The 12,942-nt window shown below is 31.9% G+C and overlaps 2 protein-coding genes and 1 long non-coding RNA gene across 6 annotated transcripts; all 3 read left to right on the top strand.

Annotated features, from left to right (window-relative positions):
• Positions 1-427: 427 nt before the first annotated feature.
• On the top strand, positions 428-3,270 carry LOC112802999 (protein SET DOMAIN GROUP 41). Of its 4 annotated transcripts, none has more exons than XM_072237895.1 (5): positions 428-1,399; positions 1,493-1,535; positions 1,680-1,789; positions 1,998-2,096; positions 2,219-3,270. In XM_072237895.1, the coding sequence occupies exons 1-5, from the start codon at positions 608-610 to the stop codon at positions 3,233-3,235; spliced, it is 2,061 nt and encodes a 686-aa protein (XP_072093996.1). In that variant the 5' UTR covers positions 428-607; the 3' UTR covers positions 3,236-3,270. The 4 variants fall into 4 exon arrangements, with proteins under 4 accessions (XP_072093996.1, XP_025702230.1, XP_072093995.1 ...); XM_025846445.3 differs by having other exon boundaries at positions 2,177-3,270; XM_072237894.1 differs by having other exon boundaries at positions 475-1,399; positions 1,677-1,789.
• A 239-nt stretch (positions 3,271-3,509) lies between these two features.
• Positions 3,510-4,819, top strand: LOC140184773 (uncharacterized). Its single transcript, XR_011882463.1, has 2 exons — positions 3,510-3,628; positions 4,194-4,819. It is a non-coding gene; the product is annotated as an uncharacterized lncRNA (long non-coding RNA).
• Positions 4,820-8,081: 3,262 nt separating this feature from the next.
• On the top strand, positions 8,082-12,176 carry LOC112802998 (uncharacterized). The gene is made up of 13 exons (XM_025846442.3): positions 8,082-8,647; positions 8,724-8,792; positions 8,884-8,949; positions 9,032-9,107; positions 9,217-9,294; positions 9,615-9,712; positions 9,880-9,953; positions 10,474-10,561; positions 10,678-10,835; positions 10,976-11,018; positions 11,406-11,471; positions 11,663-11,740; positions 11,862-12,176. The coding sequence occupies exons 1-13, from the start codon at positions 8,549-8,551 to the stop codon at positions 11,955-11,957; spliced, it is 1,089 nt and encodes a 362-aa protein (XP_025702227.1). The 5' UTR covers positions 8,082-8,548; the 3' UTR covers positions 11,958-12,176.
• Positions 12,177-12,942: the final 766 nt, after the last annotated feature.

The raw sequence follows: 12,942 nt of genomic DNA, 5'->3' as shown, positions 1-12,942 counted from the left end.
TATGACCGTAACCACCCAATAATCTCGGCCAAACCCGAGATTCACTCCAACAAACCTGTAAACAAATTCAATAGTAAAATTTATAAGAACGACAGCCACTAAGTAAAAGAGATATATCGAAAACACACACATATACTCATAAGTAGTTTTCGTTCTCATCTTTAAAAAATATCTCTCACTAACTTGAGCGTCGGAATCATTTTTGCAGGTACCCCGCTCAGATCGTGTTCAAGCAAGGCATCCCTCATTTCGGACATACGTCATCATCACAGTCTCTTTCCAGACTTTGGTGTATAGCTCGGAGAAGAAAAAAAGAAAAAAACTATTTAACTAATTTAGATTAGATATGTCCGGTCAATAAAAAAAAAAAAAGATTAGTTAACTCCACTTAAACAAATATCAAGATTTTGAATCTCATCTTCTCTATGCGGCAACCACAGATGCTTGAACTATTGCTTTGCTTTGTGATAACCTCATTCTTGTAACTATGAGGTGTGAATTGAGACTGAAATACTTGGAGAGGCACTCGATTGTTGTCCAAACCTGCCAAAGTAAAAGATATACAGCAAAGCTTATAACACATCCACTTTACACAAGTAGCAAATAAATGAGAAATCTTCATGTTTTGATAAAAAAATATATTTATTTTTCATTTATTCTTATTACCGCAAGCAAAATTATAACGCTACGAGAAGGAGGCTTGAAAAGAAAGAAGATGGAGATGGAGATGCTAAGTATGGAAGATACAGAGATAGCCACAGACATGACTCCATCCCTCGTCCCTCTCACTTTCTCTCTCCACCCCTCCAACCTCCACACTCACTGCTCCTCTTGTTTCTCTCTCCTCCCTCTCTCTCCCGTTCCCATCACCCCCTTCCTCTACTGCTCTCCTCCCTGCTCCGCCGCCCACGCTTTCCTCCTCCACCACCCCGCCGTCTCTCACTCCTCCGACCTCCGCGCCGCCCTCCTCCTCCTCTCCCACCACTGCCCCTCCGTCACTTCCTCTCGTGTCGCTGGCCTCCTCTCCAACCGCCACAAGCTCACGTGCCACCACAGCTCCGACGAAGACGAGGTTTCCGAGAGAATCAGCAGTGGAGTCAGAGCCTTGGCCACTGCAATTACGGAGCTGCGAGGGGAGCTGGAGCCGGACGACGCTGTTTTGGAGGAGGCGGAGTGTGCATTGTGCGCGGTGCTAACGAACGCCGTGGAGGTGCAGGATAAGGAAGGGCGCGCACTAGGAATCGCGGTTTATGGTCCGGCGTTCTCTTGGATCAACCACAGCTGCTCCCCCAATGCCTGCTACCGCTTCATCCTCTCTCCTCCTCCTTCTTCTTCTTCTTCGCAGGAATCCAAGCTTCGAATAGCTCCATCTTCCTTTCGCGGTTCTCCTGATTCACAAGTACTTCATCTACTAGCTCTATAATAAGCGTCTTCAATTCTGTCTTTTTGCTTCTGTTCTTTGATGAGATAGGAATTGTGCTGTTTTTTGCAGATAGATAGTGGGGTTTGTACTATCAGTAATCATTTTCAGAAAGGTCTTCATAAATTTGTATTTTTATTTTTAAGTTTAAAAAAGAAATTCAAAATCTAGCTTTATATTTGTTACTAGTTGATTTTTGGTTTGCACTGTTTGGTGAATACTATGATAGTGAATTGGGGTTACTTTTCTGCATTAGAAGAAGAGGAGCAAAACCAAGGCTATGGACCGAGATTGATTGTGAGGAGTATCAAGAGAATCAAAAAGAGACAAGAGATTACCATAGCATACACTGATCTCTTGCAATCTAAGGTATGCTTCATTTTTATTGATCCATGTATTGTATTGTAGAGTATTGTATTGTTGAGTTCTAAGATCCTGATATGTATTCTCATTATGAAGTTGAAGAATGTAATGCATGTAACTATCAGATTGGTTGATGATGGTTTAGGCATTATGAAACGTGTCTAAATTGTATTGATCAGTATATAGCTTTTGATTTTGCATGTTGCATTTGTAGGCAATGCGGCAATTGGATCTATGGTCCAAGTACAGGTTTATCTGCTGTTGCATGCGATGTAGTGTTGTGCCCTTCACATATGTTGATCATGCATTGCAAGTAAGTTGTCTTTGGAATTCACTTTCTACTGTATTTAGCTCAGTCAGGGTATCACCAAGATTAGTGATTTCTTTGCCTAGGATGTGGTCATCACAATCTGCAATTTTCCCAAAACATCTCAGGAAATTTCTGTTTCCGGTTGTGATTTTACTAGTTCAAGCTCCAACTACAATCTTCTCAGAGACACAGCAGAAAGAAGACTGAATGATTTAGTGGATGATATTATATCTGAATATCTCATGGTTGGTGATCCTGAGCCTTGCTGTGAGAAACTTGAGAAGATTCTTATGCAGGGTCTGTGCGACGAGTTGGACAATGTTGAAGAAACTCCACATTATAAGTTCATGTTGCATCCCCTGCATTACCTCTCTCTAAATGCATACACAACACTGGCTTCGGCATATAAAGTTCGTGCCAGTGATATCTTGTCTACAACTTCTACAATAGATCAAAACCAGTTAGAAGCTTTCAACATGAGCAGAACAAGTGCAGCATATTCCTTGTTACTAGCAACTACAGCACATCATCTCTTCAATTCTGAATCCTCACTGATTGCATCTCTTGCAAACTTTTGGACAGGTGCAGGCGAGTCTTTGTTGTATCTTGCCAGAAGCTCGGAATGGAGCAAGGTTTTCAAATCAAGTCTGGTTGCTTCTTCGGTTTCCAAGGTCAAATGTTCCAAGTGTTCATTAATGGATACATTTAGAGCCTATATGTGTAATGGTAGAATTAGGAATGATGATTTTGAGAATGCATCAAATGAGTTTCTTGATTGCATCTCACTTGATTCAACACAGAAGGTTTGGAGTTTCCTTGTCAATGGTTGCCGTTTTTTGAGATCGATCAAGGATCCTATGGATTCGGGCTGGTTAGTCTCTACCAGCGATTCCAGAGCAACGGATCCCAGAGCTCTGGCTAAGAAAAAATCTGAAATATGTGACTCACACGAATCTGGAAATAGTATCCAGACCTGTGAAGAACAAACTTGCAATGAGAATGCAAGGGTACACATTTTTGAGCTGGGTGTACACTGCTTAGCATATGGAGGATTATTGGCTGCTATATGTTATGGTCACCATTCCCATTTGGCTTCATATGTTGAAGAGATTCTGGATGACGAAAACAATCTTATATTATAAATTTATAATGCTTCCATAAAGTATTGACTTGGAAATTAATTTTTCTAGTTGATACCTGTTCCTGATATTAGTTAAAAACTTCCAGTTCCAAATGAAAATATTTTACAAAACAATGCATAACATTTTTTTTTGTCAAGTAGTGGACAGTTACGCTTTGTGTGGATAGGCCCACAAGAGAAAAGCCCAAAGGAGTGATAGTGGAGAGAGTGGAGACTGGAGACTGGGGAGTGGAGAGGGACCGATTGGTAACTTCCTTTGTTCCCACTATATATAGCGCACATGCAAAGCTGTAAATCCCTCAAAACCCTAATCGGTTTCCGCTGCTAAAATCTAGATCATATTCTCCATTCTCTGGCTCTCTGCACATTTACGCCCAAAATTTTCTCTGTTCAGGTGTTTTCTTATTTGTGATATTTCTGTGTGTTGAATTTTTGCTACTTTATTATGTTTTCATATTGTTGAAATTTTCAAAAGAAAAATGAAATCCGTACCTAAATTTTGACGCATACAATGTTTTCTGACCAGTTACATGAAGCTATGTTTGAATGATGAAAATCTTGTAGTTAGAACCCTAATTTATAGTTCATAGATTGCCCAATGATGCACAACATAGATTGTTGAGCGGCTACTCGTATTCCTTCATAATCTGATCTGCACTCTCTCTCTCTCTCTCTCTCTCTATGAATATACTATTTTTCTTTTTTTTTTTCCCTTTTGGTCCCTCATCGCTCGCACTCTTTTCTCTCAAGTTTCTGAAAACCGAACCGGTCATATGAATCCATGTACGTATGTATGTATGTCAATGGCACTCTGATTGATGCAGAGACGGTTATGAATGGAATTCGGGTGTCCAAAGCCGCATATGATTCTCTATTAAGCTATGAGATCTGAGGGCTTTTTCTGACTATTATTATTGTTAGCTCACTAATTTTCTGTTGTTTTTGTTCGTGTATGTTAGTGCTGCCCAATGATGGAGAAATTAGACTATTGAGTAGCTACGTGGTTCTGTTTTCTGGCTGGACATGCACCATTGACTCTATCTCTCTCTCTTTCTCTCTCTCTCTTAATCCATCTCTGTGTATGTGTGGGTGTGTTTGTGTGTGTGTGTGACTGGATGAAGTACTCTTATATTTAGAAATAATAATAATAATAATAATGATCAAGGCAATGGTGCAAGAAGGCTGTTAATGAAACCCGTTTAAACTACACATGATTTCTGTATAGCTATGAGATCTGAGGGCTATGAATGCATTTTTTTTAGAAATGGTAATTGGCATGTATACTTAGTAATCGGAAATTATAGGGTTCTGACATTTTAACAGGAAAATCTTTGAAGGAGATATCTAATTTTGGTTCTACTCGGAAATATCAGCTTTGTTGGTATTGGTATCTGGAGCTGCGTTATTCCTGCATTGCTCTTCGTAGCTGTTGGCTGGGCTAGTTAGGATATAAATAACCATTTTGTAATTTTACAGTTGACAAGTATATTATCCGAGCATGTTGATAATATAATTTTGGAAACGTTTCAAGTGCTCCAGGGTATTTTTTTAAAGATCAGTATGCCAAGTACGGTTAGGTTGCAAATTTTATTTTGTCCTAGAGTGATGCAGGAAAGGACCAATTTATCCTTGAAAAGTAAATGAAAAGGACAAGGGGCAGCTGCTATGAGAGATGCAGAGAGAGAAAAATTTCAAATCAATCTATCTCTATCACCACATTTTTTTAAAAGAAAAAAATATCTATTTTAACATCAAATCTATTACGAATAGGAAAAGAAAATATTTTTTCTTTAATTTTTTTAAAAAAATAAAATTTGCAAATTTTAATTAAATTGAAATAAAAAAAATTTGAGAACCTTATTTTTTATCAGATTTATTGAATATTAAATTTAAGTATTCATATATATAACTATATTTTTTATAAAAAAAATGAATATCAACATTTTTATTTTAATAATGTCATTTAAAAAAATACAAATATACAATATAAAAAATTATGTATGAAATGACATTATCAAAAATAGAAGAACCATTATTATTTATTTTTTTATGCATTATTTAGGTAAAAATATTATTGCATTTACTAAAAATTAGCTATTAAATTAGTTATTTTATATTTATGTATATTTATATATAGGTTTATATATATATTTTTTCACTGAATAATTAGTTATAAGAGGAAACAACCAAAAAAAAAGACTCTATTATTAAAAATGATGACTAAGTAAATAGAAAAGAAATTTTAAAAAAGTTCTGCTAACAAAAATTTATTGTTTACTTGTAAAAGAAAAAATAAATTAAAAGAAATCCAACTTCTATGTTAATATTAATATTTTTATAAAAATAGCAAGATTAACATAGAAGTGCCGAAATAATTTTATATATGAAATATCAAGTAGTATAATTTAAATATCATATTTTTTTCTTTAAATATTAAGATTGATGAACATAGTTGAAATAGTTAAATTCTATAAGTCTTTGTGTGCTAAAATATCTAAATTAAGAATAACACTTCATTAAAATTATCATAAAAAATTTTTCTATTAGAAAAATAGCAAACTATTTCTAATAAAATAAAATCTTTTTTGTTTTTAAAATTATAAATAATTTAATTCCTCAATAATATTATTTTTTTAAAAATGAGAATTAGTTTATACTTTATAAAATTTTACAATAGATTATTTTTTAAAATAAAAATCTTAATTTTAAATTTGTATTATAAACAGGTAATTTAGATTTATCTATATTACTTATTAATTTTAATGTACAAACTAAAAAATTAAGAAAGAAATGAGTATTTCAAAAACACAAACTACAAAATTATAAAACAGCAAAGAAAATTATTTTTACTTTTGCATGTTATGTAAGTGAAATCATATAGTGAAAGATATTCTAATCATAAATTTTAATAAAAAATATTTTCATTTGTATTTAAATAAAATAAAAAGTAAAACCTAATACAAATTGAAATCTAATTTTTTTAAAATCAAATTTATTTATAAAATTGTGTTTTTTTATAAATTTATAACTTTAAACTACACATTTTTATTTTAAAACAATTTATCTAATATATAATTTTTTAAAGTGGCACGGAAATTTAAACTTAAGAATTTAGAATAACAAATAATTATAATAAAAATAAAGTAAGAATACTAACTAAATTTATGCAATTATGATTTTGAAAATAATTAAAGCATAACATTAGTTAAATTACTATTTAATTTGTAAAATAAATATAGTATAACAAATGTTTAGATATTATTATATGTTAGTTTAAACTCTAAAAATGTTAACTTTAAATTCATATATCATATGTAGGACTATATGTTAGGTGTATCTATTCAAAATAAAAAATTTTGGTAATGGTTCCATGGCTGGACGATGATAAATTAAATGATGATTTATAATAAAACTTAAGAAATCATTATGGATTTGTTTTAAATTGATAAACTTATAAAAAATATTATTTTTAATGAATTTGAATTGAAACACAAAATTTAGATTTTTATTATATTTTATTTTTATATTTTATTTGAATTCAAATAGAAGTATATATATTTTTTATTGATATTTATATTTTAAAAGTTATGAAAAATAAATGATTAATTTAAAATAATATTTTAATATAATTAAAATTTCTTTTATGTGATTTTACATGCATAGTCTGTGAAATAGAGATGAATTTTTTGTTTTGGTTTTTAATTTTGCAAAAAATATACTTATGAAATAGTATTTTTTTAATTTATCAATATATCTCAACAAAATAAGACTAGTTGTGAAATAAAACTACCCACAAAATTAACAAATAATATGTATAATAGTAAATTTTTTCTTTTTAACACTATTTAAAAAATATTTTTTCTTTAAATAAAAAACTCCTAATATGTTTGATATTCTAAAAGATTAAAAACTAATTTTTTTTTATTAAAAACTAGTTTGTCCAAAAAAAATTATTAAAAACCAATTGAAGTATTACTAAAAATAAATGAACAAATTAAAGTCTTAAAATTAATATTTTCTAATATAAGCTAATGTTGTTTTCTTATTGTAATATGTAAATTTTGAATATTTTATCAATTGAAATTGTTATTATTAGTTGATAAATTGTTAATATGTGTATAATAAATTGAGTAAGGATGCAAGATTAATGGGAATCAGATGAATATAAAATTTGTGATATACGTGATAAAAAATTGACTTAAATGGACAAAATTATGGATTTTTTTGTGTTTTTAGAAAAAAAAATTCTTGCTAGTGATTTTTTTAAAAGATAAAAATAATTTTATATTTAAATATTTTGTGCAAAAATATTTTATTCTCTGTTTGATATGATAATATAAAAATATTTTTATTTATTTATAATATTAAAGTTAAAATATTTTTTTAAGTCATTTTTTAAAAATTTTAAAAATATTTTAAAAGTTTTTTTAATTTTTATTGTTAAAATTTTATCAAATATATTAAAAAATTATTAAAAAATATTTTTATTTAACAATTTAATTACAATCAAATAAATTTTGGCTCATCATTTCATTGTAAGCTAACTACAGGGCACATGACATAAGTCATAAGCTAGTCCACATCATCACACCGTAGTGGACATTATGGACTTCTTCCATACCTATGAACTTGACAATGAGAAAACAGGTTAACGGTCCACCATGCACTCATTTATCTCATTTTCACAACATTCCTCTCTCCCATAATCTCATCCCTTTATATATTTTATATTATATCTTAATGGTTCACAGGCATGGTACACTGAACCTCCAATATAGTACAATGCCTCACCTGAAATGCATCCTATAATTTTATTCTAATTATGTTGCGCTGTTGTATTTATTTGATTTTTTGTTCTCGATATGACATCCTCTCTGATCCCAAATAAATTAGAGTTTTTCTTTAATTTCTCTTCTAGTGATTTACAGTTTGAAAGAAAGAACAAAGTTTTGCGATCCCGCTGTGCGTACACCGTTTATTGCAGAACGCGTATACCAATTGATTCACAAACTAGAAGGCATGGTATTGAATGCAAAATTATAGGATTTTATGTATTATGTAAAACGAGAGAAAGGAAGAAACTCTTGGAATCTTGTAACACATTAACTGAATTAATTAACACAGTATCAACAAACCCTAACTAGTAACTAAAAATAATATTTAAAATAAAAAATTATTATATAGTATACAATAATGTTACTTATGCATTAAAATTGGTAAATGGTAACCGTTTAAACAATTTTTGAAACTAAATATCATTTTAAAAACTCAATATAATAAAAGGTCAAAAAGTGGTGAAAGCAGAAGCAGAGAGATGTTGGAAGCTAGGTGTCTGAAGAAAGCGGTGGTTCCGACCACCCTCATCGAGAATCCATCTCCCGGAAGCCTTCAATCTACTCGCCTCGCTCTCCATGTTCGTTCCCCTCTCTATCAATTCATTTTCTCTTAAAGTTTCTAACTTTCTTACTTTCTTCGTTTTTCCCTCTCAGGTCAGCCATGACTCTTCCCGTTCTTGTTTTCTCTACATAGCCTCTGGTCCTCACATCTATAATCTCCAGGTTCCTGCTTTTCACTTTTCATTTCAAATGCTGAGTTACGTGATTTCTGACTCTGTTTTACTTAACTCAAAACAGCATATCTGATATGTAGATTGCTCTGGAAGAATCTTCAGTCAACAAAGGAAAAGAAAGCCTCTTGATTCCTCAACAAACTGAGGTATATTGTAAAATACCAGATGCTTAAATCATAATTTGTTATTTATTGATTTAGCAAGTTTGCATAACATGGCATCTTGTAGATTATTGCCTCATCGATAATCAATCGCTGTCCTCATCGTTCCGAAATTCAGAGTATTGTTCTTGCCGACACTGAGAGTATGTGGTTAAACAGCAATACAGCATGATTATTATTTTAAATCTAATACCCTGTTTAGCTACCTTATAATGCAATAGCATGCATGATTGAACTTGATGCATTTTTCAGGTAATGGCTACTTAATATTAGGAAGTGTGGATTCTTATGGTCATCTTATTGTATCCAAACTAGATACATCTGGTAGAGGTACTTATTTATTCTGACTTTCCTTGCACTCAGAATTAATTTTTATGTTCAAGTTTGCTTGGAGAAGAAAACATACTTGATTTTTGTCTAGAGGCAACTATGAACTTTTTGTCAAGTATATCATTTTTGTCTAGAGGCAACTAGTTAGATTTACATAATTTATTCCTTTTACAATGCTAAGATTCTGAGGAACACAAAAACCTGGTTATTGTATATACTGTCTTGCTGGATTCTGAGAGAAATAATGCTACTCAGAAAAGAAAAGAAAAAAAGTAAGCCGGAGTTTATCACTGACTTGAATAAGAGTTGCCTTTCTGTAGATGTTGACAGGCTTACGTATTCAGTGTTGCCTCCTGATAATGGTATTGGGGAAGGAAGTTGGTCAGGACTTTGCTTTAGCCCAAGTCAATGGTCTATGGTGAGCTATTTCCTTAATCAAATGTGTAGAGACCAAGACTAATATTTTACTTTCTTGTGATCTTAACCCTCTTGTTGATTATCGCTGCTGATGTTATTAAACTAGTGTGTAGAGTTAATATGCTTGCTTTCTTGGTTATGATCTGTCATATTTGTGCTGTTTTCCAGGCAGCTGTTGCACGTAGCTTTTGCAAAACGATTGATATTTATGACCAGGACATACATGTTCGTACGTTACGACCGTAAGGATTCTGTACAGTACTTCAACACTTTTATCTTAAATTTTATGGAAATAGGAATAAGTATCTGCCCTTAATTGCTTCTCCATGATTCATTCTTATTTTTCCATCCATGCAATACCCTTTAGACTTGAATATGACCTAACTTTGACAATTTACAATATTTCTTTGGCTATTTATTTTTGATGATCAGAAATTAAGAATTGTATGTTTGTTCACTTTAATCTCAATTGTTGATTTCTCTCTTCTCTTGTTTTGGTTCACATTTCAGTTCAGTTCCTGTGCAGTGTGTTGTTTTTTTTCTTATTAGTCAAGGCAATCAAGTTTATGTATCTAGCTTACTTTAATTACATAAATTGGCTTATTTTCTTAATTTTTCTTTTTTGTTTCCTTGGACATAAGTGATATTAAGTGACCTGGTATTTACTTGTGGAAGCAAAGGAATAACTGATAAAATCTGCTAAATTTTGTATATGTTCACTTTTAGTTGCTAGAATTCCTTAGTTATTTTTCCATATTTCAGGCTTTGGCATCCTACCTCCTTAAACTTCATGCAGAATGTAGTTAATGGAAACCAGAGTCCTGTAATAGCTGTTACCGAAGGATGCCAGGTGAATTTTTTCAGTTCATAGTTTCTTTAATGCTTTATTGTCATTATGAATTCTTCCTTTCCTTATACCCTTTATTGGTATCTATTTCTGAGCAACATCATTTAATATAATTGCAGCTGACTTTATGGGACTTGAGAATGAAAGAAAATGGTGGTTGTTTACAACGAATTTGTGGTACCCCTGGTGACATCTTATATTCTGTCTGCAGTTCTTCCACTGGTAATGTTGCTGTGGGTGGAGCAGATCGTACTGTGACTGTTTATGATCCTCGCAGGTTAGTTGCCTTCTAGGCTTCTAGATAAAACAAGTATATGTGTTCAGCAATTGCCATTATAGAACACACTTTTTTTCTTTTGGTTTAATCCTTACCTTGTTGGATTAATCTTAGCCTGTATATTACATTTGTATATATAGATGGTCGGCATTGTCTAGATGGGTGCACTGCTCTAAATTTGAGGTCAGTTTAAACTTTAAATATATTTCTCTGCCTTCATCTTTCTCAACTACTTCGATCCTGCTTTTGATGAATCTTTCATGAAGAAATTGTAATATCTTAGACATCTTTATGTATTTTACTGTTAGGGTATAAGTTTGCTGTGGAAACAGTTGTGAAAAATATTATGTAGTTGCTGTAATTATTGTTAAGTATTTATTACATTATTGCTATATATGTTCAGGTTCTTGTGTATAATTGAAAAACCCTATTTACCATGTACTTCTCTTTGTCCTAACTATATGTTTTAAGTTGATTTCCTGTGTTATTCATTTTGGAAAATCTGAGTAGCTTTGCTTGGTTACTTTATATAACTGATTATAATAAAGTATAATGTTATTATTACTGCAGATAACAGGACTTGCTTTCTCAACAATTGACCCTAATTACATTTATATTCAAGGGGTTGATTATGAGGTAACTCTTTTTCAGACAATTTTACAACCAATGAATAACACCATGTACAATGAGATAATGAGTCATGAGCATAATGTCGCTGCTTGTGTTAAACTGATTTTCTGTGACTCACTATTCTGAGCATTCTTTGTAATAAGATGTTTCACAGAATATTCCTGTAGATGCTCATAAGGCTAAACAATTTCAAACAGGTCTTGTGTGGAACTTGGAAAGAAACCAACAAGTTGTTTTCATTTAGAGGTGACTCGAACTGGCTTGGCTTTAGTAAGGTACTGTAACTGAGTTTCTTACCAAATTTTCATTATGATTAGTTTGTTCTTACTTTTGTAGAAGTTGCAAATTTCATTCTTGCACTTTGCTTCTATCTAATTAATGTGTTTTACATTGCAGAGCTCCAAAGAAGATGTTTTGGGTGGATGGTGTGATTCAGGTAGCATATTCATAGCTGATGTAGCAAGTGGAATTGATGAAATGATGTCTCTGTAGATTTCTTGGTAGCTTCAGTAGTTCAGTGTCTGTAACCAACCACACTTATCTCTCAGCCCCCCAAAAAAAAAAAAAAAAAAAAAACGAGAGTTCACATCACTAATTGTATTATTTCTGTGCACTGTTCCAATTTTGTCATTTTGATCATAAAGTTTCCATTATTTGAAAATCTCAATTATTGAAACTATTAATATGAAGGTTGATTCTGTGATTTGCATATATAAAGTCATTATTGTGATACTGATATGCCATTCAACATAATCATATAAATCATTCAAATAGCAAATGTACTTTTGCTACCCAACAATCTAAGCTTTCTTTTTCACTCCCTTGCATGCTTTTGTCCATTATTAAAAACTTTCAGCATCATGTCTGACCTTTATCATAATCATTAGTATTGAAATGTTGTTTCTTTAATTACCTTGTTTGATTCCTTTTGGATAAAAGAAGCTTATAGAATTTTTTGGTTTCAGTTCTAGAACTATAGTCCCCAAAATCAATTCTATCTGCTCATAATTGATTTTGGATTTTCTTTATTTTCCCCCTAATAATTGAATAGCTGATACAACACTAAATCTAATGTGCTTCAACCCTTGGTCTAGACTTTTTCAAAGGTTGAAGGAGCTCCTTAGCCATTGGAACTCAAATCATGCTATTTTGTTGGGAAACTATGTAGGGATTGGTTGTGATGCATAGAGGGACATGATCAAGAGAAAGGGGACCCCATCATTGAGACCCTCCATTGCTAAAGCAACTAACCAACTACCTCTTGGAAATCTTCCAAGTTTGATTTGATCAAATAACTAACCTTACCTATGAATGATACCCTCCCCCACCTCACTTTAATATTTGAGTGTCATGCTGTGATATCTCACAATATTGATTTTCTCATTAATGATTCTTGTCATATATATACTTTTGTGGGATAATTCATAATTCCTAAGTAGGACCTTCAGAAAATGCAAATAAATGCCTATAAAGAAGC

Source organism: Arachis hypogaea, chromosome 5 (assembly GCF_003086295.3).
Source record: "Arachis hypogaea cultivar Tifrunner chromosome 5, arahy.Tifrunner.gnm2.J5K5, whole genome shotgun sequence".
Classification (NCBI taxonomy): domain Eukaryota; kingdom Viridiplantae; phylum Streptophyta; class Magnoliopsida; order Fabales; family Fabaceae; genus Arachis; species Arachis hypogaea.
This window is presented reverse-complemented; position numbering and strand designations above follow the sequence as displayed.

Excerpts from the sequence above, each read along its gene's own strand:
- LOC112802999 (XM_025846444.3), top strand. The coding sequence starts at position 608 with ATGAGAAATCTTCATGTTTTGATAAAAAAATATATTTATTTTTCATTT. Across the intron at positions 1,536-1,676 it reads CAGTAATCATTTTCAGAAAG|AAGAAGAGGAGCAAAACCAA; the intron begins GTCTTCATAAAT and ends TTTCTGCATTAG. Across the intron at positions 1,790-1,997 it reads CTGATCTCTTGCAATCTAAG|GCAATGCGGCAATTGGATCT; the intron begins GTATGCTTCATT and ends TTGCATTTGTAG.
- LOC112802998 (XM_025846442.3), top strand. The coding sequence starts at position 8,549 with ATGTTGGAAGCTAGGTGTCTGAAGAAAGCGGTGGTTCCGACCACCCTC. Across the intron at positions 8,950-9,031 it reads TGATTCCTCAACAAACTGAG|ATTATTGCCTCATCGATAAT; the intron begins GTATATTGTAAA and ends GGCATCTTGTAG. Across the intron at positions 9,954-10,473 it reads CATGTTCGTACGTTACGACC|GCTTTGGCATCCTACCTCCT; the intron begins GTAAGGATTCTG and ends TCCATATTTCAG.